Source organism: Callorhinus ursinus, unplaced genomic scaffold, assembly GCF_003265705.2.
Source record: "Callorhinus ursinus isolate GAN/ISIS: 27379988/994484 unplaced genomic scaffold, GSC_fseal_2.0 scaffold18, whole genome shotgun sequence".
Classification (NCBI taxonomy): Eukaryota; Metazoa; Chordata; class Mammalia; order Carnivora; family Otariidae; genus Callorhinus; species Callorhinus ursinus.
Window position 1 is genome coordinate 4,997,060 of NW_027397080.1, and position 22,686 is coordinate 5,019,745.

Sequence of the window (22,686 nt, forward strand, 5' to 3'; positions counted from 1 at the left end):
GTACAAATATTAAAAGGATAATGAAGGATTATTATGAACAAATTTATGCCTTTAAATTTAACAAGTTAGTTGAAATGGATAATTTTCATGAATAACACAAATTACCAAAGTTCACTGAATAACACTATTTCTGTTACAAAAGTTGAATTCGTAGTTAAGAAATTTCCCACAAAGAAAATTTCAGGCCTAGATGACTTCACTGGTGAATTGTTGCAAACATTTAAGGAAAAAGTAATGCAAATTCTACACAGACTCTTCCAGAAAGTTTAAGAAAAGGGAATACATTCCAGCTCATTCTGTGAGGCAAGTATTACTGATACCAAAATCAGGTAAAGATACTGAAAGAAAAGAACTACAAAGCAACATCTCACATGAAAATACATGTAAAAATTCTAAAGAAAATTCTAGGAAACTGATTTTAACAATATGTAATAATAATTCATCATGACCAGGTGGAGCTTAATTCCAAGAACGCTAGGTTGATTAAACATTCAAAAGTCAATTAGTGTTTCACCATATGAACATACTAATGAATAAAAAGTGTGATCAACTCAGTAGATGCAAAAAAGCATTGACAAAATCCAGTGTCCATTACTAATAAAAACTCTCAATAAACAAGATACAGAAGGGCATTTCCTAAATCTAAACCCTAAAGGGCATCCATGTAAAACTTAAATCTATCATACTTAATGGTAAAAGTTTAAATGCTTTTTCCTCAACGTCAGGAACAAGACAAGGATGTTTGCTCTTGCCACTACTATTCAACATTGTACTACCAATGTGACCAGGCCAAAAGAAAAGGAAAGGAGGAAAGGAGGCTGGAAGAGTGGGATGATGGAAAGGGATTCAGATTGAAAAATTTAGAGCAACCACCAAAGAAAATATACATGAATTGATGGCTAACATTTTTTCATTAGGGAAATACAAAGTAAAACCATAATGAGATATCTCTGTACATTTATTTAAATGTCTCTGATAAAAAGGACTGACTGTTCCTAATAGTGGCAAGTTTGTGGAGTAAATGGAACTTTCATAAAATACTGGTGAAAACATAAAATGATTCAACCACTTTAAAATATAGTTTGGTGAAAAACTTCAGCAAACTACTGAGCCAAAAAAAAAAAAATCACTAAACTAGGAATTAAATAATACATCTTTAACTTGAAAAAAAATTTTATACCTCAGTACTATAGTTAAAAATACTCAATGGGAGACATAATGGAAGAGAAACTCTCATTTACAATAGCAGCAATATATATAATTTTTTCCATACCAAGATTCATACATGGGTGTTCATAGATTTATTTGTAATAATCAAAAACTGGAAACATACCAAATGTTTATCAACATGAACTCAGCAATAAAAAGAAATGAATTATTAATGCATTCAGCAATATAGATTAATATCAGAATAGTTATGCAGAGTGATAATATCTATAAAAATCCTATAGCCAACATCATACTTAATGGTGAGAAACTAGAAACTTTCCCACTAAGATCAGGAACAAGGCAAGGACATCTCCTCTCACCACTCCTTTTCAATATCATAGTGGAAGTTTTAGATACTGTAATAAGACAAAAATAAAAGATATACAGACTAGGAAGGAAAAAAAATAAAACTTTGTTTGCAGATGACATAATTGTCTCTGTAGAAAACCTGAATTGACCCAAAAAAAAAAACAAAACCCTCCTAGAACTAGTAAGCAGTTATACAAGTTTGCAAGATACAGGTTAATATGTAAAAGTCAATCACTTTCCTTTATTATACTGTAATGAACAAGTGGAATTTGCAATTAAAAACACAATTCCATTTAGCACCTCCAAAAATAAAATACTTAGATATGTATCTAATAGAATATATGTAAGATTTATATGAGGAAAAGTACAAAACTCTGGCGAATGAAATCAAAGAACTAAATAAAATGGAGAGTGACGTTCAAGAATAGGAAGACTCGGGGTACCTGGGTGGCTCAGTCGTTTAAGCATCTGACTCTTGATTTTGGCTCAGATCATGATCTCAGGGTTGTGTGATTGAGCCCCACATTAGGCTCAGTGGCTCAGTGTGGAGTCTGCTTGGGATTCTATCTCTCTCTCCTTCTGCCCATCCTCCACTTGCACATGCTCTCTCACTCAAATAAATAAATAAAATCTTTAAAAAAAAAAAAAGGATAGGAGGACTCAATATTGTCAAGATGTCAGTTCTTCTCAATGTGATCTATAGATTAAATGCAAACCTAATCAAAATTACAGCAAGTTCTTTTGTAGAAATTCGATTCTAAAGTTTATATGGTGAGACAAAAGATCTAGAGTAGCCAACATAATATTGAAGGAGAACAAAGTTGGAAGACTGACATGACCCAACTTAAAGGCTTGCTCTAAAGAAATAGTCAAGACAGTGTGGTATTTGCAAAAGAAGAGCCAGATGGATCAATGGAACAGAATAGAGAGCCAAGAAATAGTCCCACATAAGTAAAAGCAACTGATCTTTGACAAAGGAGCAAAAGCAATACAAGCTGAGATAGTTTTTTCAATGAATAGTGCTTCAACAACTGGACAGCCAGATGCAAAAAAAAAAAAAAAAAAAAAAGGGAATCTAGACAGAAATCTTACACCCTTCACAAAATTTAACTCAAAGCAGACCAGAGACTAAATGTATTAGCTCAAAACTATAAACTCCTAGAAGATAACAGGAGAAAAACAAGATGACTTTGGGTGTGGTGATGACTGTTTAGATACAACCACAGGCATGATCCATGAAAGAAATCATCGATAAGCTGGACTTCATCAAAATTAAAACCTTCTGCTCTGTGAATGACACTGTGAGAAGAATAAGACAAGCCACAGACTGGGAGAAAATATTTGCAAAAGGCATATCTGATAAAGGAATGTTATCCAAAATATACAAAGAACACTTAAAGTCTCAAAAATAAGAAAGAAAACAACTTGATTAAAAACCGGGCCAAACATCTTAATAGACACCTCACCAAAGAAGACATGCAGATGACGAAAAAGCATGTGAAAAGATGTTCCACATCATATATCATCAGAGAAATGCAAATTAACAGTAGTGAGATGCCACAACACACCTATTAGAATGGCCAAAATCCAGAACAGTAACACCACCAAAAGCTGACAAGGATGTGGAACAAAAGGAACTCTCATTCATTGCTTTTGGGAGTGCAAAATTGTACAGCCATTTTGTAAGGTGGTTTGGTGATTTCTTACAAAACTGAACATACTCTTTCTATACAATCTAGCAATCGTATTCCTTGGTATTTACCCAAAGGATTTTAAAACTTAACATCTGCACAAAAACTTGTGCATAGATGTTTATTGCACTTTTATTCGTAACTGCCAAAACTTGGAAGCAACCAACCTGTCTTCAGTAGGTGACTGAAAAAACTGGTATAGCCAATAAATGGGATATAATTCAGCCCTAAAAAGAAATGAGCTATCAAGCCATGAACAGACATGTTGGAAACTTAAGTGCATATTACTAAGGGAGAGAAGCCAGTCTGAAAAGGCTGCATATACTGTATGATTCCACCTATATGACATTCTGGAAAAAGCAAAACTATGGAGACCCCAAAAAAGATCAGTGGTTCCCAGTGGTTGAGTGGGTGAGGGATGAATAGGCAGAGCACAGGGGATTTTTAAGGCAGTTAAACTATTTGTATGATCCTGTAATCACGAATACCTGTCATTATACATTTGACCAAACCCACAGAATGTACGACACCAAGAGAGAACCCTAACGTGAAGTGTAGACTTTGGGTAATTATCATGTGTCACTATAGGTTCTTCAGTTGTAACAAATGTACTGCTGTGGTGGGGGTTGTTGATAATAGGGGAAACTATGCATGTGTTGGGGCAGTTTGTATATGAGAAATCTCTTCACCTTCCTGTCAGTTTTCTTAACCTAAAACTGCTCTTAAAAAAATCTTTTAAAAAAAGAAATGAATTATTGATATATTGAACAATATGGATGACTATCAGAATAATTATGCTGAGTGAAAGAAGCTAGACACACACAAAAAGTATATTCTCTCTGATTCCACTTAAGACTAGAAAATGCAAGCCAATCAATCTACAGTGATAGAAAGTGATCAGTGTTTACCTAGGGACAGGGGTCTCGGTAGGGCTAGACAGGGGGATTATAAAAGGACATGAGAAAACTTGGGAGTGTGTCCATGTTTGTTATCTTGATTGTGTGTCCGTGTTCGTTATCTTGATTGTGCAGATGGCTTTTAAGGGTGTATGTGATGTATGTGGTATCATGGGTGTATACATATGTCAAGATTTAACAAAGTGTATAGTTTATGGTATGTCAATTTAACTTAAAATTGTTTTTAAATATGAATTGATTTATAAGTTAATGTCAGGATAAGAAGAATATTAACCCCCGATAGTGTGTATGGTGAATATACAAACCAATACACTGAAATGCTCCATGAAGAGACACTAGTGATATGTAAGTTTAATAGGATGATTTCTGAGAAGATAATGTTAGGAATACCTGGAGATTTAGGATGTTGGAGAAGATAGGATGAGAAAGCATTTAAATCAGGACCGTTTGAGACACTGCTATGCTTTTCTTACTGGTGTGAGCCAATATTTGATGCTTCTCTGGACAGTAATTTTTTTTCCCCCTTTATCTCACCTTCCAGTGTTTCTTTTACATGAAACCCTTCCTAAGAATTAGGGAAGAGTTCAAGGCAGTTGTCTCAGGCCCAGCTATAACCCATTTCAGTCCAAAGCATAAATTGTCAGGTTCCATCTCTTAACATCCTTACTGAAAATGCCATTTACGCTTAGTCTTCCTAATCCCCATGGCTTGTTTTTCTCAGTCCTACACACCTCCAAGCAACGAGTTCAAGATCAGCATGAAATTGGAAGCACAGGACCCCAGGAACACCACATCCACATGTATTGCCACAGTAGTTGGACTGACAGGTGCCCGCCTCCGCCTTCGCCTTGATGGCAGTGACAACAAGAATGACTTCTGGCGGCTGGTTGACTCAGCTGAAATCCAGCCTATTGGGAACTGTGAGAAGAATGGGGGTATGCTGCAGCCCCCTCTGGGTGAGTAACTAGACCCAAGCTCTCCTTAGCCAATTAGTTATCTTTCCAAAATTGTACATCGTATTATGGGAAAGCCTAGGTCCCCTGCCTATTCCTTCTTTTTCATATGGCCAAAAGAAAAGGCCCACCCAAAATGAAATGAACTGTAAAATCTGGACAGATCCATCTCTACATTAACTTATAATATCCAAGCTTCTCTTAAGCTCTCCTTTTTCTAACTAGAACCCATACCTTTCATCCTTCTTTGTCAGTTCTCATTTACCCTGAGAGAGAAAATGGAAGATCTTACCATTTAACCTGCCTCAAAAAACCACAGAACTTTTGCCAAATCCTACAATGATAACAAAAGGTGAGAGAAGATTTCCCAGTAAAAGGATGACTATTATAGGGGTTCCTTCTTTCCTTTCCCCTAAATTCTCACTTGGTCCTTGTAAGTTTCTCAATTTGAATTAATTTGCATTTTTTATTTAAACTAATAACTCCACTATATCTTTCTTCTCAAGATCAGACTTACCTTTTTTTTCGCCTCGGGATACCTCAGTGATTTAGCCCATCTCATCAGTTACTATCAATCACTATTGCAGTGAGTCTCAACAGAGAAGAGAGAGAGATGTGTTATGAGCTATGGCCCCTCAGAAGACTGTACTAAATTAATTGAGCTTTAGAGGACAGGTACCACTTGGAAGAGATCCAAAGGTGGTTACCGAATATTATCCCCCATTTAAAAAATTAACTTGTATTGTAAAATTCCAAACATATACAAAAGTAGAAGGAATAGCACAGTGAATGTCCATGTATTCTTTATCCTTGGTAATTACCAACACATAGTCATTCTTGTTTTATTTGTACCTGCACATATTCCCTGCCCTCTCCTGCCCAATTGCCCAAACATCATTATCATTCTATCATTAAATAGTATCTGTGTCTCATAGATAATATTTTTAAAAACATAATCATAATAGCATTATCATATGTAAATAAGCTAATGATAATTCATTGATATCAACAAATATTTACTCAGTGTTTAAATTTTCCCTGTTGTCTGTCTGTCTGTCTCTTTCTCTCTCTCTCTTAGTTTCTTTGAATCAGGATTCAAATAAGACCCACATATTGCAGTTGGTTGATACATCCTTTAAGTCTCTTAATCTATGGGTTCTCCTTCTCTCTTATTTTTTTCTCACAATTTATTTGTTGAAAAACCTAAATAATTTGTCTTTAATATCTCCCACAATTAGATTTTTGCCAATTGTATCTTTGTGGTTTCATTTGACATGTTTCTCTGTTCTCTCTTTCCTAGAAATTGGCAGCTAGGTCTAGAGGCTTGATCAGGTGCAGGTTCAATTTTTTCATAAGAATATTTCATAGGTGATGGTGTTTACTTGTATTAGGAAGCATATATCATCTCGTCTCTCATTTTATAATGTAGCAGCCATTACTGCTTGTGGTCTAGATCAAGGGTTGACATTTTTTTAAAGGGTTAGACAGCAAAACTTTCAGGCTTATTGGCCATACATTCTCTGTTGCAACTAGTCGACTTTGTCATTGTAATACAAAAGGAGCCAGAGACAACACATAAACAAATGAGCAAGGCTGTGTTCCAATAAAATCTTGTATTTACAAAAACAGATGACCAGTCTGCTGGCTATAATTTGCTGACCCCTGATTTAGATCAATCAATTCATTATGTTTGAAAAATGGGAAATTTTAATCTTATAATTCCATCCACATAAATTAAATGGAATATTTCTATTAAAATAAACTTCCATCAATTATTTGGCTATTGTAAGGATATCATTCATGGAAGAAAGCTTAAATGCTTGATTCTTTACTTACCAATTTTCAAAATGATGAATTGGTTTACTACCATCCTCCAAAAATATTTAAGGACAGTTTTTTTGTTACTGTTGTTTAGTTTCATAAACCCAAGAATTCATACATATTTGACATGTTTCATTCATTGCACTAATTGTCCTTATTGATTCTTGATTTGTCCCATCATTGGCTATGTAGGAGCCTCATCAAATGGTCTCCTGACTTTATTGCTTGATAGCTCTCTTGGAATTTTTGAAATTTCAAAATGTTCCAGGCTCATCTTATATACTGTCTGCCCCAAGAATCAGCTATGTCTTTTAGGTGCCTGGGTTCCTTTTAGTGGGAAATGATATTTAGAGATTGTAATCTGAACACTAGAGTACTGAGTGCTAATGGGTTGGTTGTTCTTTCTATGTCTTTTTGGCATAGATTTTTATCTTTATTAAAGGTGAAATCATTAGTTCATATTGATACTTCCTACTAAAATTCAGGATAAATGGTGTTTTTATTTACTTTATCTTTGCTGTCTTAAATCTGTATCTCCTTTGCACCACAACAAAACTCTAGTTCTCCATATCACTAACAAAATAACTCATTTGTTTTATCGTATAGTACACATACAGCAGGCTCAGAATAACAGTAACACTTACTACCATTATCATTACTGACAGTGTTTGAGTTACTTGCATTTCTTTTTTTCTTACCCTCAAGTGAAGTATAGTCAATAATATGTTATAAGGTTGTTTGGATTGGTTTCTCTCTGGGTGGCAGTGCCACCAAGAATAAACATAGGTTCATTTGTTGTATTTCTTTAAAAGATTTATTTATTTTAGAGAGAGAGCACGTGTGTGCACATGAATGGGGGAGGGGCAGAGGGAGAGGGATCCTCAAGCAGACTCCCTCCTGAGCACGGAGCCCGACATGGGGCTCAATCCCAGGACCCTGAGATCACAACCTGAGCCAAAATCAGGGGTCAGATGCTGAACCAACTGAGCCACCCAGGCACCCCTCTATTTTTTTTTATTTTTAGAGTTTACTTTTTAGAAATGTTCCTTTATAAATATATATGTGACATATATCATTCTTAAAGTCAAATCTATAAAACAAAGTACATTCAGAGAAATCCCCTTCACCTCATTCCTTTCTTCTACCATAGGCCACCACTTTCTTTTAATTTTATAGTTTGTACTTCATTTTTTTTAAAGTGGTTCTTTTTTTTAAAAAAAAGATTTTATTTATTTATTTGACAGAGAGAGACACAGTGAGAGAGGGAACACAAGCAGGGGGACTGGGAGAGGGAGAAGCAGGCTTCCCGGGGAGCAGGGAGCCCGATGTGGGGCTCGATCCCAGGACCGATCATGACCTGAGCCGAAGGCAGATGGTTAATGACTGAGCCACGCAGGCGCCCCTGTACTGCATTTTTTAAAAATACAAATATATTTGTGTGTGTGTGTGTGTGTGTGTGTGTGTTTCTGTGTCTGTGTGTACATTCATACATATGTATTTCCCACTTTCTTAACATAAATGCAGCATACTATACATATTTGTCTTAACCTTGCTTTTTTCCATTTAATGAAATTTCCTCAAGTTGATTTCTTAGTAGTATGGAGATATTTCTTATTCCTTTTTTTTTTTTTAAGATTTTTATTTATTTATTGAGAGAGAGAATGGTAGAGAGAGAGCATGAGATGGAGGAAGGTCAGAGGGAGAAGCAGACTCCCTGCTGAGCAGAGAGCCCAATGCGGGACTTGATCCCGGGACCCCAGGATCATGACCTGAGCCGAAGGCAGTCGCTTAACCAACTGAGCCACCCAGGCACCCGTCTTATTCCTTTTTATAGCTGCATAGTACTGTATAATTCTCAACCTGCTTAATGAATCACTATTTAGAAACATCTTGATAGGCTATTAAAAAATACAATTGACCCTTGAACAACACAGGTTTCAACTGCACAACTCCATTATACACAGATTTATTTCGATAAATACAGTACACTACTATAAATGTATTTTCCCTTTTTTATTTTCTTAATAACATTTTCTTTTCTGTAGCCTATTTTATTATAAGAATACTCTATATAATACATACAACATACAAAATATGTGTTAATCAGCTCTTTACATTATCATTAAGGCTTCAGGTCAACAGTAGGCTATTAGTAGTTAAGTTTTGGGGGAATCAAAAGTTAACACATGATTTTTGAGCGCATGGGGTGAGTGGGGGTCGGTACCCCTAACCCCTGCATCGTTCAGGGGTCAACTATATAAGCTCCCAAGGATAATAGTGATGATTTAAATCACAGTCTTCCAGTAAATTCTCTAGAAACGTACAGATCAAAAAAGAAACCAAACCAAGCCACCCATAATTCATGTTTAAATGTAACTGGGAGTCAGGAATACCACAGATTTCAATTACATGTTGTCTCCGTGTTCAGATATAAAGATCTGAAATCATTAGAGCTAGTACCTGACCCATACCAGAATGAATAGTTTTATGTAGGTAGAAATTGCATTTAGAAAGGGGAGGGCAGTGGGAGCCTAACACAATCAAAATTACCTCCAGGAAAAGATAGTTCAGTTTAGAGTGGGAAATACTAAGAACAGAGCTAAGACCTACTTGATTAGAACATTGGCTACTGGGGAATCCAAAGGAAGAGAGTGGATTGAAAGTGTGAGGGACTAGAGATAGCACTCTTGAGAAGATAACTACCTTTGGGGGACATATGTTGAAGGAAAAGAAGGAAGTCGGGGGTTGTAATTCAGAATTATACAGAAACAGAAGAGAATCAGTCAAAAGACACACCAGTCTTCCCATCCCATTCCAACAGGCTCATCTACTGAAGAAACTGTCTTTCACTAGGTCAACAGAAACTTCATAACCCAAGATTCCTGCCAAAATAGAACCTCCCGTTTTTGCTGGTCCAGGAAGATATATTTCAAATGATTACAAAACAGCAGTCAGTACGTATAAAAAGCTTCTATATGACGAAAAACCAAAGATGAGAATAAAACCATTTTAACTACTGAAAATTCTGCCAAAATCAGTTACTAACCAGAAGAAAACTATTGCACAACAACCCAACTTGAATTAAATAAGTATTGACAGATAATGAAAAAAATCCCATGAATCATAAATTTTAAAAGTCAGACTAGAAATGCACAATAGACAGGAAAATGTGAAAATAGAATTGTCCAAACTCAAGAAAAAAATTGAAGAAAAACAAAATAATCTCAGTTGCAGACTCAATTCTAGGGTGCCCAATGCATACTAGGTTTAACTGAAAATATAAGGGACATTGAGAAGAGAACTAGAAACATCCAAGAGAATAAAAATAAATATTAGGAAAGGTTAAAAAGTATCAGAAAGGAACTGTTAGATATAGAACATAGTCCATAAAGATTGTATAATTGGATGTATAATTGAAGTCTCTGAAGAAGATGAACAAAATAATGAAACAATTAATACTTAAAATTGTAATGTAAGAAAGTTTTCCAAAAATTAAAGAAGACCTGAACCTACATATTGAAAAGGCCTACAATTTTCCTGGAAAAATTGATTCATCTTGGTTACTCTAAGATGTATTCTAGTAAAACTCTTACCCTCTAAGAATAAAGAGAAATCTCTCTAAGCCTCCAGGAAAAAGGCCAAGATACTTACAAGGGAAAGAAAGTGAAGTTTGGATCATACGTCTCTATAAAAAGTACAAAGAAAGAAAATAAGAACAGAGGGTTTTATATCTATACAAGCTATTTCTCAGGTATTGAGATTATACTGAAACAGTGTTCAGCATGCAAGAACTCAGGAAATACTATAACCCCAGGCCCTACCTGAGGAAACAGTTACAGAAAGACCTTCACTCAAACAAGGAATGATCAAGCTAAGACAAAAACAAAGGTGGAGACAAGAGTAGAATAGTACGGTATCAGTCTGGATCCAGTGAAGAGAGAGAACCCACACAGTAATTTGAACACAGAAAGTGTAATACAGTTGTTAACTGTAACACAAGATTGAGGGATTGAGGGATTGGCTAGTCAAAAGGAAAGAGAACTCTAAAGAATATAAGGGCAGACATAAGGAGAAGCCACTAGACTGGAGCTGAGATGGACAACCCAAGGAAGGACCTCCCCTCTGCCCCCATCCTCAGGGCAGAGATGTTGTTGGAGCGGGCACAGCTTTGGCTCACTGGATGAGAGAAGTCACTGTGGTCTGCCACAGCAGTGGAACTTGCTAGAAATTTGCCTTCAAGGGTACCTCTAAGGAAAGCTGTTCATGGAGAGCTGTCTCTCTGGAGTGCTACAAAACCACGTAGGTGGGGGAGGGTGGCGGCAACGCTGGCTACTGATGCTGCTGGCTGTCATGCACCGCAGGATATGACAATGCAGAAGGTGGGGGTGCTGCAGGTGCCCGCCACGCAAACACATTGGAACCAGGAAGCAAACCCCCTTCCTCCTGTAATATCCTTAGTTGGGATCAAAGGATATCACCTGAAACTGATAAACCAATAGTAGAAGCCTAAATGAGAAAAAGGTAAATTAAGGACATTAGAAAATATGTTAGTATAAAGGTAACCACTAAAACAAAATTCCAAAATGTCCTAAATAACAAAGGAACAAAAAGATCAAGGAACAGACCATACAGAGAAAGAGATAAACTAAATATGGAAAGCACGGTAAATAAAACATAACGTGAGAGAGTTGAGACCAAATGTGTAATTTACATTAATAAATGTAAATGGTTTTAACTCACCTATTGAAAGAAAAAAATTTTCAGAATGGTGCTCAAAGTCAAACCCAGCTTTATACTGTGTACAGGAGACATACCTAAAATCAAGTGAATGAGAAAGACTAAAAATGAAAGGATGATCAAGGATATACAAGGAAAGTCAAACAATATAATAGCAGAGATTGCAGTTCTGGTATTAGACAAGATAGAATTCAGACTAAGATTTATCAAACAAGACAAAGAAGCCACTTTATTTTAATATGTTTAATGGTGACACAATTCATAATGAAAATGTAATAGTTAAAAATATTTCAGAACCAAATTACAAAGCATCTGTCTTCACAAAACAAATTATGGTAGGTGCAGGGAGATAGAGACAAACACACTAATAAGTTTAACACAACTCTCAAGGCAGGCGAAGAGGACAAAAAGTAAAGGTATTAAAGACTTTCTTATAGAATTCTATAAGTTGTACCAAAACATCTACTTAACTTCTTTCATTTGTACCATTCCTTCAAATAATTTGGTCCCAAAAAACAAAAAAAAAAAGACTTCAGTGAATAAGGTAGATCATATATGTGTATACATATCAAACTTTATACCCTGCTAAATGCCCTTCTACATTGAAATCTAAAACTCTGCTCTTGTTTGGAAAGGGAAATATAAACCAAAATTGCAGAATTCCTAAAAAGTAATGATAATAAACATATATCAGAATTTTGAGATTAATTGAAGCAGTGGTTGGAAGAAAACTGATAGCTTTAATCACTTGACATCAATAAAACTGAAAGATAAAAATTAAGGATGTAAATTCCCAATTGAAAAGACTAGAAAAGGAGTCACAATACAAAGAAAATAAAAAGGAAGAAGAAAAAGATAAAACAGAAGTTACTGAGGTAGAAAATAAAAAAGCAATAAATCACAATACTGGTCTTTTGGGGAAAAAATACACAAATCACTAGTTCATCTATGAAAGAAAAGGAATAAGCACAGATACTCAAATGTAGAGATGACAAAGGGAGGAAATAACTCTAGGTAAATAAAATAGAAAAGTGAGGTGAAATAGTAAAATACTATTTGTCAGAATTGACCCCAATAGCATTATAATATTTAAACAGGTACATAGAAAACATATAAAAGTTTTCAAAAAAAATTGCACCTACAGCAAAGCACTATGTGCAGGTTATTTAACAGGGGAATCCTACAAAACCTTAAAAGGCCACATTTTCTCCTTCTACTTGTTCTAAGTCAGTAATACCCAAAAGAACTTTCTGTGATGATGGAAATGTTTTGCATCTCTGCTGTCCAGTGTGCTAGTCACTTAGCCACATGTGGCTATGGAGCAGTTGAAATGTGGCTACTGCAACTAAAGACCTAAATTTTTAATTTTGCTTAATTATAATCAAAGTTAAAAAGCCTGTGTGGCTGGTGGCTACTGTACTGGACAGTTCAGTTGTAGATCATAGAAAAGTAGGAAAACATGCAGGTTCTTTTTATGAAGCAGGTAGAATTTTGATACCTAAGTCTGACTTAAGTTACACACACACACACATACAATTTCATGTATGAATATTGCTATAAAAATCTTAAAATATTAGGAATTAGAATTCAACATATTTATAACAATAATTTGTCAAAGCAAAGTAGTGGGTTTTTTTCTGTGAATGAAAAGAAGATTTAACTTTAGAAAAATCATTAGTGAAATTTACCATATTAAGATAACTAAGGAAGAAAGTCATCTGACCTTTGACAAAAATTAGCATTCTACCTAGGACTCACATTTTCTGATCTCAGAACTTATTACAAAGCAACAACACTCAAGACATGTAGTACTGGTATAAAGATAGACATAGATCAGTGGGTTAGGCTTCAGAGTCCAGAAATAAACTCATACATTTATGCTCGATTGATTTTCAACAGCAGTACTGAGACAGTTCAGTGGATTCTCAGCAACTGGTGCAGGGCCACCTGGATATGCACATACAAGAGAATGAAGCTGGACCTTACCTCCACACTAGATAAAAAAAATTCACTCCAACTGGATGATAGTCCTAAATGTTGGAGCTACACCTTTAATAAAACTACTGGGGAGAAGTATAGGGGAAAAGCTTCATGACATTGGAATTGGCAATGATTTCTTGGAAATGACACCAAAAGCACAGGCAACAAAAAGAAAAAAAAATGGTTAACTTGGACTACATCACGTTAAAAACTTGCTCATCAATGGACAGTATTAACAGTGAAAAGAGAACTCATCGGATGGGAGAAAATATTTGCAAATCATGTATCTGATAAGAGGTTAATATCTAGAATATTTTTTAAAAATTCCTTCAACTCAACAATAAAAAACAACCAGATTTAAAAATGAGCAAAGGACTTGAATAGACGCTTCTCTAAATGGCCAATAAACACATGAAAAGATTCTCAACATCACTAATCATTAGGAAAATACAAATCAAAACCACACTGAGATACTATTTCACACCCATTAAGGTGGCTATTATCAAATAGAAAGAAGTATTGGTGAGGATGTGGAGAAATTGGAATCTTTGTGCACTATTGATGAGGATATAAAATGGTGCAGCCACTATGGAAAACAATATGGCACTTCTTCAAAAAGTGAAAAATAGAATTACCATATGATTTAGCATTTCCGCTTTTGGGTATATAGACAAAACAATTAAAAACAGAGACTCAAGCAGATATTTGTACACCTATGTTTAGAAGCATTATTCACAATAGCAAGAAGGTGGAAGAAACCCAGATGTCTATCAATGGAAGAATGGCTAAACAAAATGTAGCATATGCATACAATGGCGTATTATTGAACCTTAAAAAGGAAAGAGATTCTGACCCATGCTACAATGTGGATGAATCTTGAAGACATTATGCTAAGTGAAATAAGCCAGTCACAAAAGGACAAACTGTATGATCCCACTTACACGAGATACCTAATTTAGGTAAATTCATAGAGACAGAAAATAGAATGGTGATTGCTAGGAGCTGGTGGGGAGGGAGGAATGGCAAATTATTGTTTTAACAGGTACAGAATTCACTTGGGGTGGATGAAGAAGTTCTGGAGATGGATGGTGGTGATGGTTGCAGAACAGTGTGAATGTACTTAATGCCACTTTTGAGAAGGAGAAGGGGAAATATGTATATACACATATGCACATTTTATACACAAAATTACATATTTCATATACTTAGTTTTATAAGAAGAAACACAGGAATGTTAAACCAGAAAATAATGAAAAGGTCACCTATTGGGAGTGTCTGGGAGTAGGGTAGAAAGTATAGCAATGAGAGTGAGACTTCTCTGAGAATACTCTTTTATATTCTCTTAACTTCTGTGTTATGTAACTATTTTACTCAAAAAATAAAATGAAACCAGAAAAAAAAAATCATAACCCAAAATTGATTATAAACAGCAACAAACTGAACTGTTTATCAAATGGATATCATAACAATGTTGAAAAAAAGAATTAATTCAAATAACTTCAACACAGAACCTTCACAGTATACCCTTAATGGGACATATTTCAAAGAAAAAAATAGAACTTCAAATAAATTCTGATGTTTTCTTAATCTTAGTGATTTTACCTTACTCATCTGAAACTATTTTGCATACATTGAAGATAGAGCAAATGAGTAAATAAGATACAAATATGGGATGGGGGAAGACGAAGAACCCTGTAATACAGAATTTGAATGGGAGGTATCTATATGAACTCTTAACTTAAAAAAATGTATATAATTTTATATATACTTGTACTATAATTATATAAGCTCTATTCATTGAAAAGGTCTAGAAGTAATGAAACCTCAGTAGCAGTGTGGTTTCTAAATCCCACTCTTCACTAGAAGGAATCATGGCTTCTTGGAGAAATGGCTGATTTCAAGACTGAGCAGAAGAGAAAATGTAAGGTGAATTTGGAACATTCTATTATGCCAGAAAGAAAATAATTCTCAAAGAATGATGGGGACATAACAGAAGGACATAGGAGCCAGCTTGAAGAGGCTCTGACCAGCCAAAACTGGAACAATATAAATATCAGAAAAAATAATGAAAACAAAAGAACAATGGTATTGGCATCATGGGTCCCTAGTGTACAAAAACAAAAATATTTTAGAGTTGCAGGGAAAGGTCTAATTACAGAATGCCAGCTAATAAATATAGAAAGAATGATCGAAAATTACCGTTTTGCAACCACCATTTCAGTTGGTTCAGGCAGGGATAATCAATGAATGCTAAAACCATTGAGTAAAAAAGCTTATCGGAGAATAGGATATTCACATAATCTCAGTGTTTTTCCCCACTGATTACCTATTAATTGCAAAGGGAAATTATAATGAAGATATCTGTCAGTCACTCCTTAACAAGTGATCAAATTTAGTATCATCAATAATTAGATAAACTGACATTATGTGCTTCTTAAAGTAATGAAATGAGTATTCACATCACTTGTATTTTTGTCAAAACTGTTTAGTATGAATGTAATCATAAGGAAGCAATCAGAAAGAAATCAAAGTTGTGGGATATTCTATTAAACAGCTAGCCCACACTCTTCAAAAATACCAGCTTCATGCAAAACAAACAAAAGGCAACAGGACTGTTCTAGATTAAAGGGGCCTAAAGGAACATGACAACCAAGTGCAATATGTAATTCTCGATCAGCTCCTGTATTTAAAAAATTAAACAGCTATAAAGGACATTTTGGGGACAATTGAGGATATTTTGAATTAAATTTCTTGGGTGTGACAGTATTAACGGTTTTAAAAGAGAATGTCCTTGTTCTGAGGACAAATGTACTGATGTATTTAGGGGTGAAGTGTCACTGTGTCTCTGACTTCCTCATAGTTCAGAGGAAAAAGTGTGTAGATAGATGGAAAGCAAATATGGTGAAATGTTACTAGTTGTTGAATTTAGGTGAAGGGTACATAGTTGTTCGTGTACTGTTTTTGCTACTTTTCTCTAGGTTTAAGATTTTTCAAAATAAAAAGTTTAAATAAATTATGTATATAATTATACATATATATGTATGTGTGTTCATGTTCCCCAGGCCTCCTCTGGACCTCTCCCCAGAGTTGCTGAATCAGAATCTCTAGGTAATGGGGCTTGGGATTCTGCATGGTAAAATGACTCTCCCGAGACTCTAACAAAATTGGTCTGTATGGGAAATATTGCTCTAGAAGAGCATTCTTCTCCTGTAAAATCTTGTATGATTTGTGTGTGTGTGTGTGCGTACACGCACACGCGTGTGCATATGCTGTTCACAAAGGGAACATTCATACTCCTTGCAGAGTCCTCCGGGGGAAAAGATGGAAAGGTAGAATGATCCTCAGATGACATTTTTAACTCAATGCTGCCAACCTTTTCCTCACACTCCCGTGTTTTACTGACCTATTCTACTCAAGACTGTGATTATTTCTTCTAAACAAGACTATTTGGATCACTAGTTCTCAAACTTGGCTGCCAGTTAGAATCACCCAGAGATCTCTTAAAAATTTCAGTGCCTAGGCCTTACCTCAGATCAGTTAAATCAGAATTTATGATTCTGGGTGGGACCAACGTAGTCTTTAATTCTCCCTCAGGGGATTCCAATGTCCATGTTTGAGAGTCCCTGGTCTAAAACAGAATCTGGCTTCTGGTGATGCCCCTAGTCAAGTGTGTCGGGATCCCAGTACAGAGTGCCTAGTCAGCAAACTTGGTCACATGCTCTGGGGTATACGTGGTACCTTGACTTGAAAGGAACCCTTTGTATATTCCTGTCACTGATCAGTCTTTCTACTTGCTAAGTAGCCTCCAGAGCCTGTCAATAGAAAGGGGGTTTTAAAAAGATACACATCTCATTTTGTGATCACAGAACTTGAACTCTATTAAAACCTCTGGGGGTGGTCAACCCAAAAATTTGGAAGTTACTTTAACCATGGTGTCTTAAAAATATTCACTAAATCCCTCTTCTCTACAGCAAGGGCCCTGCCAGACCTAGGTACACACATACCTATCTAAAGATTAGTCACAACCCCCACCCCCAGTTAAATCAATCTGAATTAACTTGTGTTTGCGAGTGTATATGGGAGTGTACCAGCGATATGGGGATAGAGTCCTATCAGAACTAAACGGAATCTAGTCTTCCCAGATAGTCAGGCCAGATACTCACTCCTTCCTCAGGGAAGACAGTGCGGTCGGCACCTCTCTGCCAGTTTCACTTCTCCTTTCTTTCATGCGTGGGGTAAAATTGCGATTGTCCACTTAACCCCAGTCTGGAAGCACGGCTTTAGTTCACTGTCACCATCTGACAAATACAGAAGCAAGGAAAGGGAAGTAAGTTGTCCAGGGTTGTACGGTGAGTTCGTGGCATATTTCTGCACATGAATTTGTAGGTGTACATGTATGTGAAGCTCCTCTGGGAGAAGAGAATGAGTTGGGAATCATCTTGACAGCCATAGAGTCTAATAACTTTACAAAGCTTGGAATTATTAGATGGGACAATGGCAGAGTAGGGAGTGGAGCCCACAACCACGTGGTTCCTGGGGTGAGTGCTGTTCTGTTACTCGCCACCAGAGGGCATGAACTTTGATTAAATCCTAGATCTGGCTGATCTGCATCTAAGTCCAGAGCTTCCTCAGGTCAAGGTTGGTTTAAACAGCTGGATCCCAACTTATTCAGTAGTCCCATTGTCTTGGGAATATCTGGAAGCTCCTTATAACTGGTTCTTTATAAATATTTTTTAAAAGAAATCCTAAGTAAGCACAGAACATTTGCAGCATGCCTGGGTTTAGAATTAACGAGACCTGGCTTTGTCATATTAGCTCAGCCACTTACAGAGTTAGTTATGTGGCCACTGATGAGTTGCTCTTCCTTGACTTTTAACCTTGAATTTCAATTGCCTCACCTGCCAGATCATTCATAAACTCTGCCACACCTGGTTTGTGTGGGTATTAAATGGAATAACATGATAAAGTGCGCATTGATTCTTGGTACCTGTTTACTAAGTGGGGATTTTTCCTTTGTTCAATAAAAACTCTCATGGAGTTTATATTCTAGTTGGAAAAGACATACACACTACAAGGAAAAAGGAAAGAAAATCCAGACAATGATAAGGGCTAAGGACAAATAAAAGGGAGCAGGATTTAGGTAAGATCGTCTAGGAATGCCTCTCTGAGGAGATGATATTTCAGCAAAGAACTAACAAAGATTTGAGAAAGGGAAGGGTGTTTGAGGCAGAAGGACACAGCTTGATGTGTTTGAGAAACAGAAAGATCAGTGAATGGGGGGCAGAGGAGTGACAGGAGATGAGTTAAAAGAAGTAAGCAGGTTCCATACCATGTAAGCCTTGTTAACATACCTGAAGACCATAGATTTATTTTGCGTTGTGGCATGTAAGCATAACAGTGATGTGATCTGATTTATATTTAAAACACACACACACATATCATTCTGGCTGTTATGTGGAGAACAGACAAGTAGGGGGGCAAAAATAGAGGCAGAGAGTGCAGCCAGAAGGCTGTTGGAATATTCTAGGCAGAGTGTGACTGGGCCTTGGATCAGGGGTGGTCCTTGGTGGGTGAGAAATCTTGAATGGTGAGAGATGGTTTGAAGATCCACATGCTGTCAAGCCTTGCTGACTAATTGTATTTGAGGGGTGCTAGAAAGGAAGGAATCAGAGGTGACTTTTAGGCCTTGTGGTCTGAGTCACCTGAGTTTAAATAAATGGTACCATTCAGTGAGCTGAAATGAGAAAGGAGCAAGTTGGGGTGGGCAGCAAATCCAGAGTTCTGCTTGAAATGTACTCATTTTGAGACCTCTTAGCATCCAAGTAGACTTGCAGAACAAGGCAGTTGGAAATATGAGCATGAAACTCAGGGCAGAGGTTTGAGCTGGGGATATAAATCGACAGTCCTATTTTCCAAGAGACTGGAGGCCAAGAAGAAGAGAACGAGGGCCGAGCACGGAGGTGCTCCCACTTTCAGAGGTTAGGATTTCTGACCCACCTGTTCTTTTCCTCCCAAGCACCTCAGGCCATTGTTTAATTCGAGGAGATCCTCAGATTACTCTTTTTATTCTTCTTCTCTTCCCTCTTACACAAATTTATGACCCAAACTCCTTTTACCAGTAAAAACAGTATGGTAGGGCTGAGTGATTAAATATTTGAAGACATTAATGTGCTGACTGAAATGAAGGTTCTGGAGACAGAGGAATTGGGCTTAAATCCTGCCTCTGCTGTTTACTAGTGTAGTAACCTTGGATATTTTATTTCATTTCTCTGAGCTCAGTCTTTCCATCTGTAATGGCCAGCATTTATCTAACACTTGTTATACACGAGGCTGCGTCTTAAGTCTTTCACATGTCTTAACCTATTTTCATCCTTAGAACAACCCATTGACGTAGTTAACCATTTTTATCCCACTTTATTGTTAAAGAAACTAAAGCCAGAGAGAGTTTTTGTAATTTGCCATAAGTTACACATCAGGTAAGTGGCAGAGCTAGATTTGAATCGAATCGAGGCAGCCTGGTTCCTGAACCAGTGCTTCTTTTCTCGTATCCAGTGCTTCTTTTCTCGTATCTAGTTCACAGAGTTGTAATAACGATTAAATGAGGTAATCCACTTAGAGTGCGTATAGCACATAGAGCCTAGCACAGCATATGTGCGTAATAAATGTTTTCTTTGGAAGGCAGCATCGTGTAGATAGTAGAGTGAAAGAGAACCAGATGAAGAATCCTAGGGCTCCAGCCTGATTCTACAAGAGCAACTTATGTGACCACAAATAAGTTTCTTAGCCTCTCTCGACTTCAGTTTTGTAATCCGCAACATAAAATCTTTGTACTATATGGTCTCTGAGGGCCCTTTCCATGTTAAAGTGCTATCTGACTGCCCAAGACAGATTATGGATACATTTGAATTTGGAGGGGGGCCCCACATCACCTTAGGGGTTGGGGAATAATGTCCCTCAGTAATTCCTTGGGTTGGTAACATTTCTGTGTTGCCCTGCTACTCTTGAAGGAACTTGGTAGGAAGTAGTGAAACAGAATAGTTAAGAACCATGAGGTCTGGAGTGAGACCATCATATATTGCAATCTTCATCACTTCCTACCCTGGACAAGATATATATCTTTTGAGTTTCCATTTCATCTTCTGCAAACAAAGGATAATAATAGTACATACCTCGTGGTGTTATTTCAGATATCCAGAAAGAAATTGCATGTGAAAAATTTAATACATAATAAGCAGTCAATGCGAATTAGCTATTGTAATATTATTATAAGTGTTCCTAGAGCTGAGAGGACTTTTTTTTGGTTTTTTAGCTCTTCAAGTTCCAGGTGAGGTAGAAGCTCCGCAGTAACCCATTCCTAAAAAAATGGAATTGGTAATTACATGGCAAGGTACTTGTTGGGAAGTAAGGACATGAATCTGAGTGTTCTGATCCTGCAGTCATTCCTCCTACTCCTCCCTTTTATCAAGGTATAACAAGCATTTCCCTAGAACAGTTGCACCTTGCCTCGCCTTGCCTGGAGGTGTAGTGGACAATTCACGGCACATCTGCTCTAGGTTTGACTTGCATCAGCCCTTGCCTGACTGACCTCAGGAGAGTTTTTTCCTCACACACAGAGCAGGCCTGAATTTCTGAAGAAATTTAATTATTTTATTTATTTGTTTGTTTGTTTGTTTGTTTATTTTTACCCTGATCAAAGGAAAGTGGTAGTCAAGACTCCTTTGGCTGTGAGTACAAAAACTCAACTCAAACCAGGTTAAAGGAGGGGAAAGGAGGAAGCAGGAATTACTGACTCCATATGACTGAGAAGTTAAGGCCTGCTGCTAAGTGTATTTGGACACAGGGTTTTAAACATTCTCATGGCTCCCCATCGCTTGCTCTACCTTGGCTTTACTCTCAGTTATGTTCTCCATGTAACAGTGCCAACCTACAAACATCCTTCTAGGCATGGTCTCGGAAAGAGACTCTCCTTCAGCATGCCTATCATGTCAGAAAACAGTTGCCCCAACTTGGGACATATATACACACTCTTGGTGGGGGGAGTCTGATGCCTGCAAATGGCATCATATTCTGTTCCATGGCCAGGTTGGTACAGTCATACAGTAGATACCCCCACCGAAGCACATAGAATTTTTCCAGAAGGAAAAAAGACGAGGCAAGCAAAAAAGTAAAACAATAGCAGTTTTAGGTGAAGTAATAGGAACATCCACTTTGCTGTCACCATTGCTGATATAAATGAGCTGTCCCAGGACCTCTCCTGACCTTGGGGAGCTCAGCTTAGCCTAGCCAGCTTTGAGACACAAAGTTTACATCATATGGGCTGGTAACTCTCTTATTTCCATTTTCTTCTCTCTTTTCATGTCCTCCCCCTTAATTATAGTTATTAATTAATACTTAACCCCCAAAGCTGATTCTTCCTTTTTCATTTTACCTGCACATTGATAGTTTAGCATAGTCCACAGTGTGGACTGAAGGGTCCAATTGCCTGGGTTTCAATTCTTCTCATTTGCTCACTTCAAAATCTTAAGTTTACTTTATACCTCTCTTCTCATCTATAAAATGGAGATAATATTTACCTCCCTGGGTTGTCTTAAGGAGTAGTAGATGGTCTGTGGAAAGTGATCAGCACAGTGTCACATACACAGTAAAGTCCTCAGGAGTAATAGTTGTTGTCACTTCCAGCTCTGCAGCTTTGATGCAGCCTGTCTGTTGATTTTTCAGGGATGGGAAGCTGAGGTTGATGAGGATACTATTAAAAAGCACTAGTTTTGAGTATCTCAGGATAGTTGAAGCCAAATAGAAGGAAGCATTCGAAGTTCTTTTTGGAAGACCGAACTATGATAACAATCTTATTTTTGCAATTTATTAATTAAATGGTACATTCTTACTGCTTTTACTTGCCAAATAACTAATGGACAATCTCTCTAGGCTTCTTTTTACTCTTTTGGAAAATGTGTATTTTGGGAGAGGATTATCCTTTCCATCTTCATCATTGTCTGATCCTTAATTGTTTAAGTAAAAATGAGTATCAGAAAGTGTTTTGTAGCATGTGTGTGTGTGTGAGAGAGAGAG

The 22,686-nt window shown here is 36.8% G+C and overlaps 1 protein-coding gene across 5 annotated transcripts in view; it reads left to right on the forward strand.

The window, feature by feature from the left end:
• Positions 1 to 22,686, forward strand: part of SCMH1 (Scm polycomb group protein homolog 1) — a 118,658-nt gene that overhangs the window by 12,371 nt on the left and 83,601 nt on the right. For 3 of the 5 annotated variants that reach the window (XM_073902803.1, XM_025856567.2, XM_073902805.1), the window contains one exon: positions 4,848 to 5,082. In XM_073902803.1, coding sequence (XP_073758904.1) covers positions 4,848 to 5,082 — 235 coding nt within the window. Of the gene's footprint in view, positions 1 to 4,847; positions 5,087 to 5,345; positions 5,432 to 22,686 lie in introns of those variants that run through there. The other 2 variants (XM_073902806.1, XM_073902804.1) reach the window with 2 other exon arrangements.